Genomic DNA, 24,759 nt, shown 5'->3' with positions numbered 1-24,759 from the left:
CTCTTAAAAATTTTGAAAAAAAAAACGTTTCCTAGGATATTACTTGGTAAAATTATTAAATTTTATTTAATTAAATATCTTGCTTAAAGGGCAAAACTCATGCTGTGCTTGAAAATAAATAATGAACAGTAATATCGAAACTTAGTTTTGATATCTTAAAATATTACATAATAAAATTTAGGTATTGTACATAAGACATGTAATTTTCTCAATTAAAATCTTACACTAAATATCTCGGCTTCAGAATTTTAAGCGAGCTGTTTTTTTTTTATATATTTCAAATGAGAAGCAGAGTTCAACAGTAAACATTTTGCATTTAAGGTTCATTATTTATTGTTGACCAAACTATTAAAACTTTTTCTGCTTTTTTTATTTTCATAAACTTAATCATGCAGAAATAATTCGAGTTTTAGTAAAGGAATTATTTATGGCAGTCAAATTCAAAGCACTTAATTGGATTTCATTCATATTGAAATTCATTTAGTTAAAATTAGTATAAGTAAGAGTTTTAATAAGGCAGTGTAGAATATATTAGCCTTTCTAAGTTAAAAAAATTTTATAAATTAAAATAAATATTTTTTAAAAATGTAAAAAGCATTAAAACTTGACACTAAATTAATTAACTTGGAAAAAGAATATTTTAAGTGAATTTAACTTGACAGATAAAATGATATTATTTTTCAAAATATTAAAATGTTCAATTTATTTTACAGATATATTTACAAAAAGTTTGATTTAAGCTTTTTAATAAATAATATAGTAAGTAGATGCATATAAGTTTTTTTTGAAGTATAATATATTGCATAATTTTGTAGTATTCTTAAACATGATCTAAAAACTATTAGGCAGAGGTGAAAATATCACATACATTCTTTTAATAGCATAATTTAAATTAAATTTATCAAATGATATTTTCAGTTATGATTTGAATCTTCCATATGATATTAAGAAGGAAAAAAAAAAAACCCTGAAAGATGCTAAAGAAAACTGAGACACAGAACTAGTTTAAGGATTTTTAAACTAATAAACAGTTAAAAATTTTAGAAATAATTGCTATTATACATTATGATCATAAAACGATATTGACATAGTCTGAACTTTTTTTTAGTAAAATTTTTTTCTTCCTTTTAACAGTCAAAATTTATAATAGTTAACTGAATTTTATTCATCTGAGTTGACAAATTCCTTAAAAATTATTGTTGATTAAATAAAAATCTGTGTCTTAAAAGAACAATTTGTCAGGATTTTAATACTTATGACATTAAAATATTGTCTGAGTTTTTTATATTTTGTCCATGGTTCAAAATGCGAATTTAAAAAAATGGACATAGCACTTGAAATGTACGTTAGAGAAAAAAAAGAGTCATAGCAAGTGTATTAATGATACTAAGCTTAGTATAAAATACATTCTTTAAATGTTAAACAACAAGTCTTTCTAATTTTTCAACTGTGCATATCAAGCTATGTCCATTTTTTTCTTAAGCACATTGAAACAAAAGTCATGTATATTATGGGCAATTTCATTTGTCTTAAATAACAGATACGACAAGATCATAAAATTGATGAATTTTATGATTTATTTTTTATGAATCCAATTATTTTTTAAGAATCAAGTATTTGATTATTAATAATTATAAAATAAAAACATTCAATTCATGTTAATTCACTTCTAATATTTAGTTTGTCTCTTGATTTTTTTTAAAAATTAATTTTTTAACTAAAAACAAGATTTGAAGTTATTTAGAAAAAAAAAAATTTCAGATTACAAATTAGAATATTAAATTTGTAAGATCATAAATGAACAAAAAAAAAGAACACTTCAAAACAAATTTTACATCAATATAAACAAATTTTTGATCTTTAAAATCTCATTACCAGAAAAATAAAAAAAAATTGACATATTTATAAAATGCTTAACATATGAAACAAATATAAACGACAAAATTAAAGATAAGCTCAATTACCTGTAATCCAGATGTAAATGCTAACAGTACATAGTTTTTGTTCATACCGGTATACATAAGAAAAAACAATAGAAATTTTATAAAAAACCTTCAGTATGAAGGGCAAAAGAGTTGCAAAAATATAAAATAAAGTCACAAAAATTTATTATGAGTTGCGGAAAAACTGCACAAATTAAATGCATTTATTTATTAAAGTATTTTAAAACTAACATTGTTGCATTCAAGACAAACTTTTTACTGAATAGTAAAAAAAGCTGAAAATTTTCAGGATTTCAGTTAATTTTGTTACTTGTAAATTTCTTTTTATTTTTTTCTGAAATTTCTAGTTCTTTATTCTGTTAAGTGATAACTAGTAAATCATTCATCTTAGCATAGTGCTGAAAATCAGTATTAAAAAACTTAGAATTACATATTTTGTGCACCAGCATTTACAAATGAATAACAAATTGCAACATTTAACATTCATGTAGAATGGGAAAAAATAGAAATAAATAAAAAAAATTATAATTTTAATAAAGAAATTAAAATATATTCTATTTATTCAACTTTAACACATTCCCAGCAAAGTACTAGATTGCACTGGTTAGCAAAATAATTTTGTACTTTAAAGTGAATATGAGTTATGTTGTAGCTAGCTTGTAGAACTTATAAAATGAATACCGTAACTCAGCTATATCATGGAACTCACATGGCAACCACAAGCTTATTTATAATTGGCAGTGAACATATAAAATGCAAAATTAAATTAATTTAATAAAATTGTAGCTTTTAACAATTTTCAATGAACAGGAGTCGAATATAATAAATATTTTAAAACATATTTCCTAAACAGTTAAAATAAAACTTCAAATTTGTTTATTATTACTAGGTCTGATCATTTTTAATACTTTTTTTTTTCAAGAAAATGTAACTGTCTTTGTAAATAAACAATTACAGACAAGACCGAAAGTAAATAATACTATTAACAACATAGATATTAATTTAAGTAGATGCAATGAGCAGTGATTTTCGCCAGAAGACAAATGGAAGTAAATTAGTAATGAACTAACGAGCTTGAAGGGACATGGTACATTTAACAATATGGATATTATAATTTTAGTGAAGTATTTATAAGTTATTTTGGTTAAATAACGAATAATTGATCAGCTATTAAAAGAAACACTGAATACAATATTAATTTTTTTAATTTGCAGATTAAGTATCGAACTCTTAGTGCACTTGGAACAGCTTATACAACAACCAATTGCTAACAAATACTTTTTATTTAAAAAAGAAAAAGGATTGAAACTTTTTTTTCTTACAACTGAGTTTTTTTTTCTTCAAAAATATATAAATTATTTTTTAAAGATTTCAATTCAAATATTTTCATTAAACTATATATAGAAAAAAATTATTTTTAATCAATGAATGAAAGAACTAAACAGAAAATTTCAGACATAAGATATAAAAAAAACTATTAGCATTCCAGGACAAAAACAACATATTGAATTACTACGAATTTATCATTTTACATCTAGCATCGTATCAAAATTCAATCATATTCATTACATGACTTAACCTATAATTCATAAACAGACAAATAATCATTAATGAACATTAATAATATTTCAAATGCTCGATGTCTTTTAGTGTTCAACTCAAACAGATTTTGATTATAAGTAGTGTGATTATAAGTAGCAAAAGAAGTTTATAATTTCCACAAGTACTCCATACTGTAGAATTTATAAATTTGATTTAGTAGCATTTCAATTATTCAAAAGAGCCGTTGTATTGCAGGGAAGACATATACAAAACATAAAACATGCAAAATGCATGAAAAAAATTCAACTTCTGCAAATTTCCAAGATAATTTGTATGCATATCAAAAGAGTTTATTCAAATACTGGTACAAACCGAAAGTCCAGAGTCGATTTACAGAGGAAAAGTTAATTTACAGAAAATATATTACTTTATTAACAACATTATTCAGTTGTTTTCTGAGCTCAACTCACACATTTCTCCTAAGTACACGCATACATTTTTCTCAATCAATGCATAATTGCTACTTTTTCATGCACATAATTTATATTTCTTCTCCTTTTGCACGATTTACTGGGCTGGAACTATTCCACGAGTCCATCGTTTGGCTGCCAAGAAAGCCATTTCAGAGAAAGCACCATGGGTAGAGTTTATAAGAATTGAAATTTAATTTCACCTTGCCAAATACCAGAAAAAAATTGTATACAGAAGTATTAATATTTTGCTTGAAGTGAGGCACATACTGCTACAAGGTAGCTCGTCATAATAGTACTGTTTATCTGGTAAAACATAGTAAGATTTGCTAGAATCAGGCTGACAGTTGATATCGTTTTCCTGTGAAATAAAAAAATAGTTGTAAGTATGTAACTGAATGTCATGAAAATCATTTTTATTTCAAGGATAGTAACTCGATGAAACAAATTTTTTTACTGACAATTAAGAAGAGCAAAAAAATGCATTAACCCGATTGAAATTTTTATGAAAATTAGATAACAGCTTGAAAATGTTAAGTTGCAGGAAGTATGATTTTATTTTTGTTTACTGTTTTGACGTTATCGGCTGACAATTAATATTGTTTCATGTGAAATAAAAAATAAGCAAGTCTGTAACTGAATGTCATGAAAATCATTTTTATTTCAAGGATAGTAACTGAATGAAACTAATTTTTTTTGCAGGCAATGATTTAAGAAGTTTCCAAAAATGCATTAACTCAATTGAAATTGTAATGAAAATTAGATAACAACACAAAATATACATTTCTAAATATACATTCCTACAAAATATACATTTCTAAATATACATTCCTACAAAATATACATTTCTAAAAAAACATATTTAAGTAACTAGAATTTAGATTGGAGTATAAGAGGCATAAGAAAAAATCATACTGATATGAATCTTAGTAAAAGCACGGTAAGCAAGAGTTAAAATCTATAAGAGTCTTATGATGCATAAGAATAAAGAACTTTTTTTAATAAAAAAGTTTACTTCTGCAGAACTAAGAGAACGTCAAAAAAACTCTGAACCCACAATCAAATATGTGACATTTGTACAAAATAAGTAATTGTTTGTCATTCTAAATTTCAGAAACAATAAAAAAAATATATACTTACTCCACATATTTCGTGACAGGGGGGACATACTATGGTACCTATATGAAGCCAACCTTGAAAAAATATCTGTATCTTCAGCTGTTGGCCAGTCTGGAAGCACGTGTAAGTATGATTGGCCACAATCACATGGAGACGACCAGAAACACATTCATACTAAAACATAAAGGAAAACATAGTTCATTTACACAGTTCCTTGAATACAAAAAGAAATACAATTTAAATTACTTGGTGGAAGATTCAAGCAGAATAGGAATAAAAAATAAATTCAAGGAACAACTTTGCATAGCCACGAACAATATTGATGATAGAACAAGTTTAATTCTTTAATAAACTATAAATTAAGCCATTTTGTTGGTCATGAGTCTTTTTCCTCTTAAAGTAACTAATGTTTCTAAGATCAGTTTTTTAATGTATTTGAATACTCTTTTATGGTTTGAATATGTGATATATCTGTGAGGATATAGGTTTGCCTCGCCACTCCCTTTTAACAGGAGGGTAGATACCGCCTGCACTTAAATAAGAACTCTGACAGGGAGGAGAATTGTGAGCTTCATTTATTGAAAATTGAATATAAGAAGAATGATATGTTTACGGACATAACTACGATGAAATAATAACTGGTGAGACATCAAACAAACAACTTATAAACTAAGTATGATGAGCATATATGGCAGTACTTTTACTTTCGTTACTTGTATCGCCGGTACAAGTAAAAAGTACGTACTTTAACTTGTACTTCGTTACTTTTCAAATTTAGTACTTTTACTTGTACTTTCGTTACTTTTTTAGGGAAAAAGTACAAGTATTTGTAACGGAAATGTCGAATGAAATCGTTAGTTTTTTCTAAAACTCGGTAAGCTTTCTATAAAAAAAATAAAAAAAATTTTAAATTAAAAAAAAATGCTTATGTTTTTTTAATTTATAAAATTAATGTGCAATATGTATGCGTTCACAGCTAACTTCGTGTTTAAATACCTTGACTTTTTAAAATTGTCATTCCTGAAAGGGAAAAGACGGCTCTTTTGATCTTTTTTCGACTGCAACTATCATTGTGAGAGGGGTGTTCTCCAGAATTGTGTGTCCAGAACAGTCATTATTCATCCTCTGAAAATTGCCTGTGATAAAGGATGACATAAACAGCAAAGGTTTTTAATACTAGTGGTTGGTTTTCAGTTCAAGAAAAAGTTTCAGAATGGTAAAAAGTGCGCTTTGAAATTCCGTAAACCAAGTACAAGTATAATGAATGTATACGATTTTAAGAAAAATAATTCATCCAACCTTCAAATGTGTGAAGGCTTATTAAAACAACAGTTTGTAAAGCTTTAAACAAAGCTCTTTTAGATGGCGTACGCGGAAGGTTTCGCGATGTAAAATCGCAAGATGATTTATTGTTTGCTACAGGTCTGGTACCTTGCATCAAATTTAATTGGTTGTAAGAAAAAGCTAGGGAGGAGGCTACAAAAAAATTGGAAAGAATTGTCCAAGCTGAACACCCTGCTATAAATAATAACGTAACAGAAAAAAAACACAGGGATTTTAAATTTTCTAAAGCTGAAAACATCATGCCAATCACCAGCGACAGAAGAATTTATGGCATACATGAGCTCAAATGTCGAAACGGAAAGCATATCAATTTTGAATCGATATCCAATCGTAAAAAAATTATATGTGAAATATAATACTGCAGTACCTTCTAGTGCTCCCGTGGAGCGCTTATTCAGCGTGGCTAAGCACGTTCTGAGAAATTCTCGCAGCAGACTCAGTGACACCACTTTCGAAATGCAATTATTTTGCAAAATGAATAAAAATATTAATTAGCAAGTTATTTTCATTCATTTTCGAGTTTTATGCATTTATTTAATACATTTTAAATAAAAAATGTTGGATTTTGTTATTACGTTTTTCAATTTTCTTTTTGAACTCACTAATAATACATTTTTGTCTTAATACATTTTTTACTAAATACATTTTTACCTAGTACATTTTTTACTAAAATTATGTTTATGCCCGACCTTGTCAAACAACGCCCAGTCAAATCTCTAAGAACTTCAGAACTATTTGTGCTATTGAAAACTATTATAATTACTATTTTAACTTTTGAAAACTCGAAGGTATTAATTTAGCAGCTGATACTAAAATTCACTTACAAATTTTAATTATTCCGTTAGGTAGAAATGTTCGGAAAATGATTTTCTCGCATGACTTCAGCATTAGCCATTGTTACAAATAAAACTGTAGACTGTTCTGTTTCAACTTATACTGCACATTCAATTATTTTTTACTAGCTCAAAGATCACAAAGCTATCTGAAACCCTGTGTTTGCTTTGTTTATGTTTGAGCTTTTAAAACGCGTTTCAATTGAGTAAAACAATTTTAAATCAATGGTAATTTAAAATAATAAACTAAAATTTAAAATCAATAGATAAAATTTCTTTTTCGTGCAAATCGTGCATAAAAAGTTTGATACAGTAGAGAACCAATTATCCGGGATGCTCGGGACCATCGCTATCCCGGATATCTGAATTTCCCGGTTTTCTGGATCGACCAAAAAGTGTCGTTAATCGATATTTTAGCGAACCCGAAGTACATGGAAAAAGTGTAATGCATAAAGTAAGAGAAAAAAGAAAGGTACTNAATTTTGCGAAAACATTAAAGAACATAAGAATATTATTCAATAAAACTTTAGGTTGCTTTGAACTTTCGATTTCCTAGAAATGTACTTTTAAATCGTTACTTTTTTTGTCTAGTACTTGTACTTTTTACTCGCTACTTTTTAAAATAACAACTTTTTACTCGTTACTTTTTTAAAAAATACTTGTACTTTTACTCGTTACTTTTTAAAAGTAACGTTGCCATATATGATGATGAGTAATGAAAAAAATTAATCAAAGCAATTAAGGTGCTACTGAAATATTTATATCCAAATCTAATTTAATCGCTGCCGCAAGTTATTTATAAATTATTAAACAATATGCAAATCTAAATCTATGAAGTTGCAATCAATAACTCTACAACATGGTTAAAAACTGTAGCCATCAAAAGAAGTGTAAACAAAAGAAAGCAAAGAGTTAACAAATGTAAACAAAGATATGAATTTAGCTAATTAGATACGGAATTTGGCACATTTGATCCAGGAATTGTTACAAATAAAAAAACGTATTATAACATCAAAATCCTACTTATTTTATATGTACCTGTTAAGGAACAAAAACAGTGCAGATAAATAAAGCTTTTATTTACTTTATAGCAGCCACTTCCCCAATGTTGCCACTGGCGAACTTGCTGGCATGTTCTCTCTTCCCACATTTCCTTGTTGTGGTTGAAACATTTTGATCCTGGCCCATAATACTCAAGAGCAAAATTTTTTTCTGGTTCTAAGGAAAAAAGAACATTTTAAACATATAATTTTAAAATCAGGATTAAAATTTACAAAAAAAAAAATATGTATTTGTTGTTGTTCATTTACGTCGCACTAGAGCTGCTATTGCGCTGTCTAGAGGGCTATTTGCGATGGTCTGGGAAGCATCCCTGAGGATGATCTGAAGACATGCCATCACAATTTTGATCCTCTGCAGAGGGGGTGGCACCTCCGCTTCGGTAGCCCGACGACCTGCATGTGAAGTCAAGCACTTTACGGTAGAACAGTTTAACGAGGTATATACAAAATGTATTTGCAAACAAATAAATGTTTTACCTTCTTTCAAAGGCGCTTTTGTAAAGAATCACAAATTACCATCGTTAGAACTTAATATATAAATAAATTAAAATAATAAATTCAGAAAAAAAAGTATTTAAGGTGTAATATGTAATAATATTTCCTGAAAAAAAGTATGGGGGATTGATTGAACTAAGTAGCAAACTTTAAGGCACAAGAACTAGTTATTTATAGTTATTGTTGTTATAACAGGAATATGCAAGCATGTAGTATATTCTATAAAAAAAACATTAATTACTGATTGTATTTATAATCTAACTTACGTGGCATATTCTCTGAAAATTGGCACTGGGAGCCACGAACAACAATGTTGTTGGATTTCCATGTGAATTCCTAGAATTATAACAAAAATTAATAAAATAATATTTTGTTTATTCATTTGTCTATTTATGTAATTTTATTTAAAACGTTGAAATAACTGCAACAAACAACTAAATGAATTATGTTTAAAAACCAATAAGTAAAGAAACTAAATATAATATAGGTAATATGAAGAAAAAAAATTTATCGAAACATTTTTACAACATAAATTCAAATCATAAAATTATTAACAAAAAACCTCCTGCATAGCACAAAAGGAAAAAAAAAACAATTAACAAAAGCAATAAAGTTTATAAAATAATAGCTGTATACAATATGCAAATCCTGTAATTGCTAAGTTTAACTCTCATATGAACATTAAGAACTTGCACTCTTTTATAAATAAATAGGAAATGAACTCTTTTTACAAACATTATAAATGATACACTGATTCCTTGAGTGCATTTTCTCAAAATATGTATGTAACAATGAAGTTCCTAATTAAATTGTAAATATAAAATATATATAAAAAAATAATCAATTGCTCTCCTTTACCTAAAAAATGCAACATCAATTTTAAGCCTTCTTGAATTGGAAGAATACTGCGTACATCTTTTAACTTTGCAGATTTTTTTAACTAAATATAAGTATAGAATTTATTTGAAATGCAATGGTATTTGTTTATAAAAAAAAAATTCCGATAACATTTATTTCAAATTAATTTTTTGAATAATTTAAAAACATTTAGAGTGATTTTAAAAACTTATGGTGTTTATACAGCATTTTAAAATATTTATCTCGATAATGATATTTTAAAAAGTATTTTCTCACTGTATCATAAATATTCATGTTTTACTCTAAATAACAAATGTACAATAACAACGAGTTCTAATATGAAAATGATGCAAATGGTATTACGGTGATTGTTGTTGACAACGACAAATACTGAATACAATGATTTTACCAATACTATCGCCAATAATAATTATCAAATGCAATAAAAAACAATAATTATCAACAATAACAGTAGCACGTGCGTTGATTAATTTCATTTGTATCAATGAATACACTGAAGAATAGAAAAATAATACAAGTAGTTAAGTGGATAAGTATAGTGATATTTCAATTTTTGATGATATATAACGATAATGAAATTCTTATATTGACCAGCATTAGAAATAACTAGCTGTATATACTATAACATATGGAGATGTTTTCAATTTAGAGCAGAAAAGGAGTTAATGAGCAGAGCTTAAAATAATTTAGAGGCACAAAACTTTGCACTAAAAGTAAGATCAGTGCAAGACACTGATTCTTTGTATTGGTGCTCATGACTTACTCAAAATAAACATTTAACTCTCAAGCAGATAGAACCCTCTTTTGTTTATATACAAAATTAATAGTTAGAATTGAACTATTGAAGCCTATATTGAAAGAAATATATATGTGTATTGCAGGTAAAAGGTACTTATGTCCAGATTCTTCTTCTAGTACCCTCAATTTTCTCTGAATGTCATTTTTTGGCTGAATCTAGATCTTCGCTTAAGAAAATGTTTTCCAACCACCTGTTTCTGTAGAATTTACTAATTCTTCAAACTTCAGCTTGTTCAGATTTATTATATTTTTCATAAACTTCTCCAAACTTTAACTATAACTTTAATAACATTAAAAAATGGTCATAATGAATTACCTTCTACATACACACATTTTGTGATTTAACCCTATGCCGTCACACATCTACTTTCAACTCCAAAGCTTTTTTTACCGTTTCTGTTGCACGTCTGCTACCAGTCGACTCAGAAAAAATGAAACTGATCTCTTAGCGTAAAAGGATATAACTAAGTTAAAACTATATTCACTTTGGAGTCATACAAAATTCACAATATTTCACTAAATGTGTTATATTGCAATAGCGCTTTTCTTTTAGTATTTCGCATATTATGTTATTCCAACCAGTATGATAACTGTATATAAACTGCAAAAGGTTAAAAGTATACTTTGCATAAATACCATGGCCTTTTTTTAAACTATCAATACGATGCGATTTTTGATTGCAAACTGATAATTATCTTGATAAACAATGAAGTATATAAAGATAAAGTTCTCACTTGAATATATGGACAATAATCAGCCAGACTCACAGAACCTCCAAATCTGCCTATGTCGTGGTAGGATATTCCAGGTATTTGATCAAAATTCTAAAACATCAGACATTTCACCATTAAAAAACATAATTTTGACATTTCTCGCGGTTATAACCTTTTTAAAATGTATCAACTCACTTGAAAAATAGAGGGTAAGTCTCTGGTATACTCAATGAGATTACACAAAGCTACCGAATCTCTGCTGTCCGTACATTCTGTTTCGAGGGGATCTTTCTTTACTTTATCACAGTATGGATGAATGCTTTCCCCTCTGAAAATTTGCAGAAAAATGGTTACTTCCACACACAAAAAAAAAATTAATATATAATTAATGCAGATAAATAAATAGGACTAATTGAAAGAAGAAATCAACATTTTTATAAAAAAGGAAGTTACACCAAGAAGCTAAAACCTATAAGTTTTTTTTCTTCTTTTGGTTGCTAAATGTCTAATTCTGAATTCTTTGCAATGAAAAATAATTTAGAGCTTCTTAATAAAAGGAAGAAAAAAGTTCTTTCAGAAGTGATGTAAACAACATCATTGCAAACTTATAAAAGTATTGCAGAATATTAGAAGCACAATAGTGAACTTAGCCAATTTTTATCATATAAAGTTTCCAGTTTTTAATTTTCATAAATAATCCTACTAAGTAATAATAAACCAAAATCAATCATAAGAAATAAGTTTTTCAAGTGCAAAACTTGCTAGTTGCTCCAAATGCAAAACAGACAAAATGAGGAAAATGGGATAATAAAACATAAGGCAACTACAATTTTCTTGTAAAAGACTAAAATAATAAACAAATGAAATTTGAAAAAATAATATGCTGAAACTAAATCTGAGGTTAAAAAAAAAGCTTACATATAATGTTATTTTCCTTTTTATTAAAAAAAACCGAATGTCATTGGTTTTCTTGCCAGGACAACCCGATAAAAATTCTCTCATTCAATTGAAAGTGAATCAATATTAACAAGAAAAGTAAACCATTTTTGCCAATAACACGAAATCAAATTTTTAAAAAAATATTTAACAAGGATTCTTTGCTTGTAAAATAAATAAATAAATTCCTTTTCAGAGCAAAAATATTAATTTGATCCATTTTCATAGTTATAATGTGCTTGATTATAAAGTTATTAGACATTATATACTTTAATGGGACAATTTAAAAATAATAAATACCTGGCTCTTCTTGTATCTATCCAATCTTTACAACTTTTAAAGGCAAATTCACATCCTAATCCCTTTCCCCATTTTAATTCTTGAGCCATTGCATAATTAGGTACATACCAACTAGATAGAAAAATAAATATACAAAATTTACTGAAAATACAGAAGAAATTAATCACAGACAGAAGTATAAAAGTGTTACTATATTACGCATTTAATATGTTGATATTGTAGTTTAAAAAAATGCTGTGTCATACAAATGTTCTGTAATAAGCAAACTCTTACACTAACATAAAAATACTGAAGTTAAGAAAAACTGCAGTTTATGAACTGCAATAATACAGTTCAGAAATTTATAAGATCACAATATTGAATTTCTGAAAAGTTCAAGGTTGAATAATTAATAATGAAATGGCATTATTAACTTTATGGCACTATTAACCATATGCAGATTCACTAAATTATAAAGTCAAACACATTTTAAAACTAGTCAGTTAGAAATAATGCAACAAATCTTATTTTAAAAGGCATGAATTTATGAAACATACAAACAAAAGAAGTTTAGCAATACCATTTTTTAAAAAAAAAATTTACAATAGTTATTGTACTCATATCAGTTTTAAGTTATTTTTGCACTAATCTTATAATTACTGAGCATCGAAAAATCAATGGCAATGTTGTTAAACAGATGTACCAACTAAAGCTTGACTGAGAGGTAATAATTACTAAAGAGATTTTGATGGCAATAATACATTATTAATAATTAACTTTTATAAATGCAATGTTAATAAGATAATAAATTTATTTCTTTATACATCATTAAAAAACAAAAAATTTAAAAAAAAAATATCTTGAAAAATAAAAAAAGATTCTTCAGAAAAAAATGAAGTCTGAAAAAAAAATACATGTTAGTTAAGTTAAAAATATTGAATAATGACCATTAAATTGTATGAAATTTTAAACTTAATTAACTTTATGAACTAAATTTCAAATATTTTATGTTATTTATGGCTGTTAATCAAATCAGACTGGACAGACAAGGACAAATATTTTACAGTTCGAGTTTTTGAGATACAAAAAAAGGGAACAAAAATATTCTATAATAAGAGGGACACTTTGGTTTGGTATTATAGAGAATCCACGAAAAAAAAAATTATGTTTACTATTCGACACAAGAAATGCTTAGAGAAAAAAAAATCCATCAATGAAATTCATCCTGCAGTGAAATTCACATTTAAATTGCAATGATAAAAATACTACACCAAAAATACTACACTATATTACAACGATAAAAAAATACTACACTCAATTACTTTACACAGGTAAATCTTTAAATTAATGTTTCTCGATATAAGTTAAATGGGTTTAGTGTTTAAATTAAGTCAAATAAATTAAATAAAACCGTTTAAATCAGGAAAAAACAATTTATTTTCCCTTAACATATATTAACTCAAATTCCTACTTTTATTATTCCCACTTTTATTTGTCATATTTTACCGCAGTAACAGAATTTTTAGTGCTTTTGTATTATCTATTATCGAAACCCATCATCAGAGATACCAAAACAAATCTCGAGTTCTAAGTAGTTTTTGTTCAGTATCATTAGGAATACCTAGAACAAACTTCATTAGACTAGGAAATTACATACTTGAAATCAACTAGTGTACTCGAAGTGAAACAATTTTAGTTACAAACAAATTCTTATTTTATTTTCCTAATGAAATTTTTTTTCTTCAAATTATTTGCAGATTACCAAAATAATCAGTACTGCAATTCGTTTTGCTGAATAATTTCTACTACTAGTCTTGTTAACACAATCAAATGCAAACTACAAGCACAAAGTTGCAACAAACATATGTTTTGTTTGTTAATAACAGTAACAAAAATTAAAAAATACTTTTAAAACGTTTAATACTTAAAAAACAATTAATTGTTGTGACATACCCTGTGTCTTCCATCAGAGCTAATGTTATTCTGGAATACACAGGGTTTTGTGTATGCGTCCCAGTCATTGCTTCATTCTAAAAACACATTTTTATTGTGATTATTATTTAACATATTTTTACAAAAACTTACTTTACATATGGTAATAAAAAAATCCATGCCACATACTGGACAATTAAAAATTATAATGAGTCATACAGTTTGAGGTTTCTTATGAATATGATAACGCTATTTTAATGCATTCATATCAGATAGGCATCTATACAAAATATATTTCGTTAATGAAATATCAATTATAAAGTGCCTGTGTCACTTGCAGGGTTTATGGGAAAATGGGCTCTCTTATTTTAAGTATTAATCTAAATGAAAAGAGACACAAGATTATAGATAAGATACATAACATCTAAATAAAGAAAATTAAATGTGAGTAAAACATTAATATCAAGAAAAAAAATTTAAAAAATTTTTTTATTAATAAAATGTAGAGGGCGATCTTAGACATTATACGCAGGTGAAACTATGAATATATGTCATCCTCAATAAGCAGAAATCTTCAAGTCCTCAATATTTCGGACAAATAAAGAAAATTTTCATGAGTTATCATTGGTTTAAATTCTTTACAGTTAAAAACAAGAAAGAGATAAAAATTGCTTATTTTTTCGTAGGCCATGTGGCACATTTAAGAAAAAAAAATCTCAATTGTGAAATTTAGAGAACTATTGAAATTGTGAAATTGAATTTTGTCCACCTCAAACATTGTGCCCCTGCTACTTCCATGATATAAAACAAAAATGTATGACCCCTTGGCAAGTATACGGTTTGAGAGACTCAGAATAAAATTTTGCATTTAAGTATTATAAGGCATATGCTTATGACTAGTGTTAAAGTAAATTATCCAGTTTTCATGGTTATGACTACAGTGACAGAATAANTGACGGTTTAAACCATGGTTTAAACTGTCAAAAACTGTCACATGTCAAAAACCTGCCAACCCTGGTTTAAATTCTTTACAGTTAAAAACAAGAAAGAGATAAAAATTGCTTATTTTTTTGTAGGCCATGTGGCACATTTAAGAAAAAAAAATTTCAATTGTGAAATGTAGAGAACTACTGAAATTGTGAAATTGAATTTTGTCCACCTCAAACATTGTGCCCCTGCTATGTCCATGATATAAAACCGAAATGTAAGACCCCTTGGCAAGTATACGGTTTGAGAGACTCAGAATAAAATTTTGCATATAAGTATTATATGCTTAAGACTAGTGTTAAAGTAAATTATCCAGTTTTCATGGTTATGACTACAGTGACAGAATAACTAAAGGCAACAAGTACTAATCTCATCTATGCGTGATTCTCACATTATAAAAATAAAATGAAACTAGAACCAAATTTTCAAAGCAAATAGTGGCGAATCTAAACTAAAAGGTGCAACATACAAATCTCGATGTTTTCCCCAACTTCCTGTTGTCTACAGAACACATTTAATAGAGCTAAATCGTTGACGTCTCGAAAACTTATAGCATTATATTTTATAGATATTTTCCTGATGCCACAAAACGTAGGTGTTACCATTTCTGTCATAGTAATCATAACTAAGATAGTTGGAAAATACTTTTTTAAAAAGTTCATAGTAGTAGTAACTCTTTACACAAAACTACATTTTGTTTTCTGGTATGTTGTTGGGTCTTGTTGGTATTCTTGTCAAGGAATCATACATTAGTAAAATTATTTAATTATCACAGCAAATTAAGATTTTTTAATCTCACTTTATAAGTGTTCAATAAATGCTTGAAAAATTAAATTATACATACTGCATTCAAAACTGAAATGTATGTAACAGATGCTCTTTTATTTGGGTTTAAGACAAAAGAGTAGTACAGTAGAGTCCCGATTATCCGAGTTACTGTGGACCACGACTAACTCGGATAACTGAAAAACTCCGTTAAAACGAAGAGTATAAAAAAAGAAAGGAAAAGAGTTGGTATAAATGTAATATATTTAAGAAATATAAAATTTATACGAGTATACCACATACAATTCCGATAATTATTAAAAAGCTTACTTGAAAAAACTTAAAAAGTATACTTTGCAAGAATTAAAGAGTTTTTACTTAAAAAAAGTCCTTAATCGTTTATTGTTTGACATAACTTTGGTGCTTTTCTGCAGCAATGTTTCGCCATTTTTTAGGGATAACAGGAAGGCTGGCGTCGCCTCTTTTTGTTGTTCTATGTATTCAGTAGCATTTTCGACAGCTTCAAGTTCATCTGTGTGAGAGATTTTTATTTGTTGATTTTCATCGTCACTGTCTTCATCATCTTCGCTAGGTTCATTTTCATTATTGACGATATAAATGATCATTTCATGGGATCAAGTTGTTAGATTTAGTTTTCCCGAGTGTTTGGAAGGTAAAATTCAGATTTATTTTTCGGCGGTATTTTTAAAAATAAAAAATAAACTAGAACAAAAAAACCTTCAAATATTTGATAGCTCGGTTAAAGCGGAAACTCGGATAACCGGGGCTCGGATTATCGAGACTCTACTGTAATTAGAAATTAAAAGACAGATGATTGACGCACTTGATCAAGACATTTTTATTTTAAGAGCTAATTAAATTTCTTATCTTCCTTCTATGCTGCACTTCAACTTTTGTGGGACTAGCAAAGACTCAAATAAAAAAGGTGGGGGAAAATCTGCGTAAGTACTCCATCTTACCCCGAGCAAAGAGCTTATGAAAACGTAACAGAACAGAACTGTTAGTGAACAAAATCTTTATTGTTTGTTAAGATATTAATCTTTGGTAAACATATAGTAAGCTGAACTAAAAATAATTTTTTTAACTGTAATGACCAATAAATAAGGCAAGTTTAAAAAAAAGAACATTAGAGAGTTGACACTAGTAAAACAAACTTATCTACACAGACACTGTGAACTAATCAACAACATGCCAGCATGGTGGGTCCTTCTTCTTGACTAGTAAAGTGTAATTCTTAGTTTGTCTGCTAAAAAACAAGCTAATTTTGACACAATCGAGGTACTGGATCTTGCCCCAATCCCCCCTCCATATACATAAACAAACCAATTATGTATATAAACAAACCAAGATATACATAAGTGTTATGCTAATTACAAAATTTCACAAATTTAAAATCTTAAAAACATTTGCTCAATTCTTAAGAAAGGAGTAAAAATAATGAATTCAATAAGTTCATTGCACAGAAGTGCCAAATTATGCAACTCACCTCAAAAAGACGTTTCTCCCAATGTGTCAGTACAGTTCCATCTTCACCTTGATCTTCTAGTTCAGCTCCTTCTAAATAATCACAGTTAAAGTGCCGTCTTACTTCTTCCTGAAAAAAAAAAAGATATACCATTTAAGCGTATTAATTTATTAATAAAATCACATGTAATTAAGACATGCATGTTATCTTCGTATTTTAAAAAAAAGTGGTTACTGTTTAGGTAAACAAATACTTGTCAGAATCTGACACCATATTAACCAACATCTCAGCTTTAAAAAATCAAAAAACATAACACCTCAAAAAGTATTAAAAATTTCAGAGACTTCTGAACTAAAAGAAGAAGGGAAGGAGTTTCATTCCATACTATCACATGGGACGAGACATGGGTCAATCATTCTATTCTGAAATAAAAAAGCGAATAAAAATGATGAAGTCTACAAAATCAATTTCAAAACCAGTCTCTAACGAGGAAAGTTATCATGTGATTTATATATTTTTTCTTTCATACAGTTACGTTTCATTCAGGAGCCACAAAACCCTGTTGCCATTACCCCTCTAAATACATTAGTTCAGGAAAATTTCAAATTCTGTAGATACTTGGTTTTACTTTTATCAGAATCACTATAAGAATTACCAGTAGCTAGAGTCCACAAAAGCTGCCCACTAAAATGAGGAATGTCTATCAGAAATTTCTTATATCCGCATGATAACATTAGGCTTCAGATTTTAATTTTGTTTTGGGATTCTGAGACAAATATTTGAAACTGAAATTAGAAACCTCCCAACACACTTCCAAAAGTTTAGATTTATCTCTCTGTACTATTTTTGGGTACCAAAAAGAAACTGATAACAGAAAAATGATTTCAAAGCAATGTCAAAGTTAAGGGATATAACCACACATATCCTCAATTTTTTTTTAATGAAAAATAACTAAAGTATATTTTAACAAAATTAATTATTAGCAAAAGTGGATTAAAGGAGATGGTGGCTATGCAGAAAAAAAACTGAAAGTTTCATTCGTGTACAATATTAATCAACAAACACTTAAAAATTATTAATATTTGAATTATGCCGGCCAGGTGGCCAAGCGGTTAGCGTGCCTGACTGCGAAGCCACAGGCTGCGGGTTCGAATCCCGCTCTGGGCATGGATGTTTCTCTCTCTCTCTTTGTGTTGTCCTCTGTTGTGTGTGTGTATGATGTGTGAATGTGGCCCACCCTATAAACGGGTTTGTGGCAGTGTGGCGTGGGCAATGTTGCTCGCCTCCGTGACTTTGGTTCACAGGTGCCCACTGGGTAACGCAAAATGAGCAACAATTCTGGCATAGTATAGGCAAAAGATTCAAATTCCGTGCCTGCCATTGGAAAAAAAAAAATATTTGAATTATCTTTGTAGATATGAAAAAATTGTAAATAAGAAGCATTTTTAGAAACTTAGCATTTACAAAAGCAATAAAATATTCATCATAAGGGATAATTAAAAATAGATTGATTAAAACAGATGTAGGTAACTCAAGATTTAAAACAAAATTAAGCAGAAACTATGTGCATATTCATTTTTTATAAATTGACTTTTAAAAAGAACTTATCAATAGAGATGAGAATAAAGTATCCAAACTAAGAATATAAAAATTTATTTAAACATGTTTGATGGGGCTAAAAATAATACCTGGACACGAGGTGTCACAACGATCTTGACAGTTTTTTTTGTCAAGTTTCCTCTGACTTTCCAATCTCTTCTTTCCACCTCTCGAATAACTCTATCACTCCATTGATGGGCTTGAATTCTGGAATTAGTTACAATTTTTTATATATACAATAAATTTAAATCACAATAAATTTTAAATTCTGAAGCACCATGAATATAAATGGCAGTGTGAGTAGAGGTGCTCTGAGCTTCTATGTTTGGAAGGCGGGAGATTTCTATTTTGTTGAATGAAATTCCTAATTAGACCAAATAAATATACTAAGATATAATAAAGAAACTTCAACATTCACACTAGGAAACTTTTTAGATAATTAAACTACAAATAAGTATAATTTAAGAACATGATTTGTATAACATAAACTAACAAGAATATATTTTAAAATCTAATCGATAATACAGGTCTGCCAACTACTATGCTTTTTGCAAAATATTTCATGGTGTGGTAGACAATCTAAAACATAAGCTCTAAGAATTTTGGTTAAGTTAGTCAACATTTTAAAAGTTTCACAAAATAAACTAGAACTACATAGCTTTTAAAATTAAATTTTTAGCCATTCGTATGTAGTGACGCAGAAAATAACTAGTAAAAATAAAATTTCTAAATAAACAATCATTAATTCATTCTTTGCCTACCACTAGGTTAACAGTTCAGTTAAGGACAGTATATTTTAAAATAGGACATGTTGAGAATTAAGAGTTTGTAAGAATTAATTTTACAAATTTGCAAATTAAAACATATATTTTTTGGAAATAAATAATTTCTGCAAATTTTATTTCATAATAGGGCACTTTACAGTAAGTGGAGCTATAATTTTTTCCCAGAATATTGGCAGTCCAGACTCAAGTATGTATATGAAAATATGGTTACATGTTTAACATTACAAAGAGCAATTTAAAGATGAATTTTTCAAATTTGCAACACATTAAACCTTTATCTTATTGGTGAAATATTTTTTTGCAAATCTTAAACTAAGAGCATGGTATCCTCATGAAATGTAATAGGTACTTTTTAAAATAATAGCTTGTGAAGAAAATATTCAGCTTGTTTTTGAACAATTCCTTTTAACACTTAATTTTTTTTTCCAATTTAAAAAAAAAAAAAAAAAAACTTATGATTTGGTTGCTTTGAATTAAAAACTAAAGAGTATCCGGATAAAATAAAACATTAGCAGTGCAAATGTCTAAAAGAAGATACATAAGTTTAGAAGTTATGTATAGTAATACTAAGTTTAAAATTTTATAATATTAGTTACCTATTTTTAATAGTTCTACTCATAGTTTAATGTTCGAACATGTACTCAATAAAATACACAAATTATGAACAACTTTATTTTCTGGTATATCGCTAGCCTGTGTGTAGTAGATAACTGGAGTTATATTGAAGTTTTGTCTCCCTCCCTAAAAATACCGAAAGCTTTTGAATTGTAACAGTTTGTGAATGGTTTGAATTCCATTATTGGTAAATTTTAATCATATTTCTTTACTTGGAAAAAAATAAAAATTTATAATAATGAAGATTTTGTTTCCTGCATCATATAAAGTGCATTGTATGAGAATAATCAAACAATTTATACTTACACTTTGTTCACCATAGGTTTTCCATTGCTGCCCCGCCGTGTCAAAGGTCTCCCATCTTTGTCTCTAAAATAAGCATATAAGCTAACAGAAAAACCCTAGGAGCAAAAAATGTTATGAACATTTTAAAATAATAAGCAATTTGTAACAAAAATATAATCAAGCAAGAAAAAAATAATGAATCCTATATAAGAATCAAATATGTATAAAATCAAAATAAGGTATTTGGGTAAATAATAAACTCGAAAAGTTTTATAAATTTAACGAGTAACAATATATTTTTGAAAGAAACTAGGCTGAATTTCTAATTTAAAGAAGGACTCATAGTGTAGTTTTCAGAGTTTTAGAGAAGATTAAAGTATTACTAGAAGTGAAATTTTTTTTTTAATCAAGCAGTTTTTTTAATAAAAAATACAGATTCTTAGAATGTGAAAATCCCCTATCTATAAATTGCAATAAAAATGAGTGAAAACCTTATAAAGCAGTAAATTTAGATTTTCGCCTGAGGGGAATGTGACAAAAAGTACTAAATAAGAACTTCAATGAAGTATAATTCTTGGCTCAAGACATTTTTCCTTATGAGAAAATAACATGCAACTAGAAAGAGGGTTTTTTTATAGTAGTTAAGCTCTGCTACATCAATTTATTAAGAGGATGATTTAAAAACAAATTATCTTTTTTTGTTTTGTTAAACTTTTAACAAAAATAAATAAAAATATATTTGACTTTTAAAATTTTAAAAGACTATTTCAAAGAGAAGTGGATAATAATTACCAAATACTTTTCAATAATTACTGAAAATATTTGAAACAAGGATAAAAAATGAAACTAATTTTTGATTTCAATTGTTATAACATCATTTAATGAGATTCATGCTGTAATAAGTTTCTTAATTATAATTTTCTTTAGTTCGTTTTTTTTCTATTCTCTAATTTTTATAACAAATTTTAACTTATTTAGCAAGCAAAAAATAAAGCTGAAAATGTTCTGAACACTTAAACATCAATAGATAAGTAAAACTGATATACTCACTAAAGCATGAAGAATTTCATGTTTAACAGTAGATAAAAGAGTATCTAAATCTTGAGGCTTTGTAGATATAGAGTTTGGGCATAAGTTTGCATGGCCAGCAATCGGTCTGAAATGAAAAAAAAAATTTATTTGAGTCAAAGAATAAACAACTCTTCAGACTAATAAGAGCTCATATTTGAGAAAATTAAAATATAATCATTTAAGCAAAAACTAGTTACATCTAATTTTACAAGACCTAATTTTATATTACTACTAGAGCTAGTTACTTGCAAAAAAACTAGTTACCAAATTTTTACTGAATTTAACTTGATTCTTTTACTATTGATCATTTCATCTTTTAAAACTGAACAAAGCAATAACAAGAGAAAAATTCAACAGAAGTAAGAAAGAAACAATTTTTGCTTTACTGCTACCATATGTTCAATAAACAGAACCATTCAGAACAAGTTGAGTCAGTCTGGGAGAAAGATATAACACCCATGGCGATTGAATGTTCTGATTCTTTTTATTTTACCCATATTATTTACATTATCAACATCAATATTGCACTGAATTGTATTGGAATTCAGAAATGACACCTTAATCATTTCCAATAAATCGATTTTTACTGAATTTAACTTGATTCTTTTACTATTGATCATTTGATCCTTTAGAGCTGAATAAAGCATAAACAAGAAAAAAATTAACTGCAACTAAGGAAGAAATAATTTTTGCTATACTGCCAGCAATCTATGTTCAAAAAATAAAGCGATTCAGAACAAGCTGAGTCAGTTTGAGAGAAAGATATAACACCCATGGAGAATGAATGTTCTGATTTGTTTTCTTTTACCTGTATTATATATATTGTTAACATCAATAATGCACTGAATTGCATTACAGTTCAGAAATGAAAGGATTCAACTAAAATGTATGTATCAAGCTTTTCCATTAATTTGGAATCAATCAAGTTCTGAATAAGCTTTAAGTTTAAAATTTATTGTTAAAGTTTGTGTTAAAGAAATATTTATTGGAAAATTAAGTTAAAAACTCCAGAACTATAGAAGTTAAAAACTCCTTAACTTGTGAAGATAAAACTAATCTTATTGAGACATCAAAGTAGTATAGAAATCCAACGACAAAAAAAAAGAAAGATTTGGGGAAATATGGAATACCTTCCAATACTATTTTGATGATATTAAGAGATATGTTATTGAAAATATTAGTAGATGATATGAAACTGTGAACCAATGGTCAAAAAGATAGAAGATGTGTGAACTTTCCAAAGTGGAATAAGAATAAGCTATTTTTGAATGGTTCCAGTTTAGAAGTTGAAAAGATCTATAATGTTTATGCATTAATTAAATATCTGAATATTATAATTAATATTTTAAAGTCAAAAATCAAAACTAATGTTAATTTGAACTTCCTGTGTTTAGTCGGTCCAATCATATTCCAATTGACTGTATGCAAGGTGATTCAAAATTATTGTTCCAAAATCTACATGTAGGCCAGGAAAATGATAATAGGGAATAACCATAAAGGAATATGTAGTTGTTAACAGAATGCAGACAGGCTATAAAACCACAAATCATTGAAACTTACATTCTTATAAGCCTCTGTTAGTCAATGTGAGGCATGCATTACAGCTGCAATTTTTGAACACCTACTTCAAAACTTTTTTTAAAAGAAAAGTGTTGCGTTCAGTTATTTTTGGATATTAAATTATCATTTTTGACAGGCCTAGCATTTTTCAGTCTCTAACTTGAGCACAAGTAGTGTATCTGCTTTGCATTTGCAACCATACATTCCTCTATGATTCTTTTGAGGAATATTTCTGAGTCTTTATTTATACATTTTTATCAATCATACATTATTCTTTTTGTTACCTTCTATGAATAATCTCAATTAGATCAAATTCTACTGATATCTGCTTGCAAAAATGCATGCAATTTTTAAGTTATTAATATATATGCATTTAAAATTTACTTCAATTTCAATCCTCCATTAATATTTATGGACCATACATTATTTTTTGTTACCTTCTAATGAATAATCTCACTTTGATTAAATTCTACTGATAACTGCTTGCATAAATGCATGCAATTTTTAAGTTATTAACATATATGCATTTAAAATTTACTTCAATTTCCCATGATCAAAAATCATATTAAGAAAAGGAGAAAAGACATAAATTCAAATGATACAAAATGGGAAATTTAAAAAAAAGAAAGAAAAAAAACAGCTTTAAAATAATATTTTAAAAATATCAGAATATTCTTAAAAAACTAGAAAATACTTGATTCCCTACTTAATTTATTCATTTAATGTATTCAAGCATTCATCATTTAAAATACAACACTGTTAATTTTTAATTAAATTATATTACATAATATAATAAAAATAATTTACAAACCTATCTAATGCTGTTTCTTGCTGACAATGAGCAGCATATGCTACAGTTTGTCCCTTATGGCAGCGGTCAGTCTGCATAGCAGATACATAAAATACAAAATCTGCATCTTTGATTCCAGAATTATTTCCAGGAGATGAAGATTTGCAAAAGGGTCCTGTTGCACTGTACACACAACAAGGCTAACAATATAACAATAATTATTTCATAAGTATACTAATCAAATATATTTATGTCGAAAATAAAGTATCGAACACAGTTTCTGAAACATATACTATATTTCATATACTAGGCAGATTAGTGCATATCAACTCTTATTTATAGAAAACAAAATCGTTAAACATTTTTGAATTTTTTCTTTTCAAAACATATTAAATTCTTATTAATTAGAAAAACTTGAAATTATTTCCTTTTTTAATACATTGCTTGTAAAAATTTTATTCGGCTCTACAAA

General features: G+C 27.5%; 1 protein-coding gene across 4 annotated transcripts in view; it reads right to left on the bottom strand.

Moving 5' to 3' along the window:
• Positions 1-3,326: 3,326 nt before the first annotated feature.
• The window catches only part of LOC107452086 (leishmanolysin-like peptidase, invadolysin), a 180,460-nt gene continuing 159,027 nt past the window's right edge, over positions 3,327-24,759 (bottom strand). For all 4 annotated transcript variants that reach the window (XM_043049228.2, XM_043049194.2, XM_071179858.1 and 1 more), the window contains exons 6-18: positions 24,309-24,487; positions 21,917-22,022; positions 20,888-20,982; positions 19,271-19,388; positions 17,604-17,711; positions 14,366-14,442; positions 12,434-12,544; positions 11,393-11,525; positions 11,219-11,308; positions 9,074-9,143; positions 8,336-8,469; positions 5,096-5,248; positions 3,327-4,316 (exon numbers count right to left, since the gene is read on the bottom strand). In XM_043049228.2, coding sequence (XP_042905162.1) covers positions 4,155-4,316; positions 5,096-5,248; positions 8,336-8,469; positions 9,074-9,143; positions 11,219-11,308; positions 11,393-11,525; positions 12,434-12,544; positions 14,366-14,442; positions 17,604-17,711; positions 19,271-19,388; positions 20,888-20,982; positions 21,917-22,022; positions 24,309-24,487 — 1,536 coding nt within the window. In that variant the 3' untranslated portion in view covers positions 3,327-4,154. The remainder of the gene's footprint in view (positions 4,317-5,095; positions 5,249-8,335; positions 8,470-9,073; positions 9,144-11,218; positions 11,309-11,392; positions 11,526-12,433; positions 12,545-14,365; positions 14,443-17,603; positions 17,712-19,270; positions 19,389-20,887; positions 20,983-21,916; positions 22,023-24,308; positions 24,488-24,759) is intronic.

The sequence above is a fragment of the Parasteatoda tepidariorum genome, chromosome 4, assembly GCF_043381705.1.
Source record: "Parasteatoda tepidariorum isolate YZ-2023 chromosome 4, CAS_Ptep_4.0, whole genome shotgun sequence".
NCBI classification, from domain to species: Eukaryota; Metazoa; Arthropoda; class Arachnida; order Araneae; family Theridiidae; genus Parasteatoda; species Parasteatoda tepidariorum.
The sequence above is the reverse complement of the archived record's forward strand: the minus strand, read 5'-3'. Positions and strand labels throughout refer to the sequence as shown.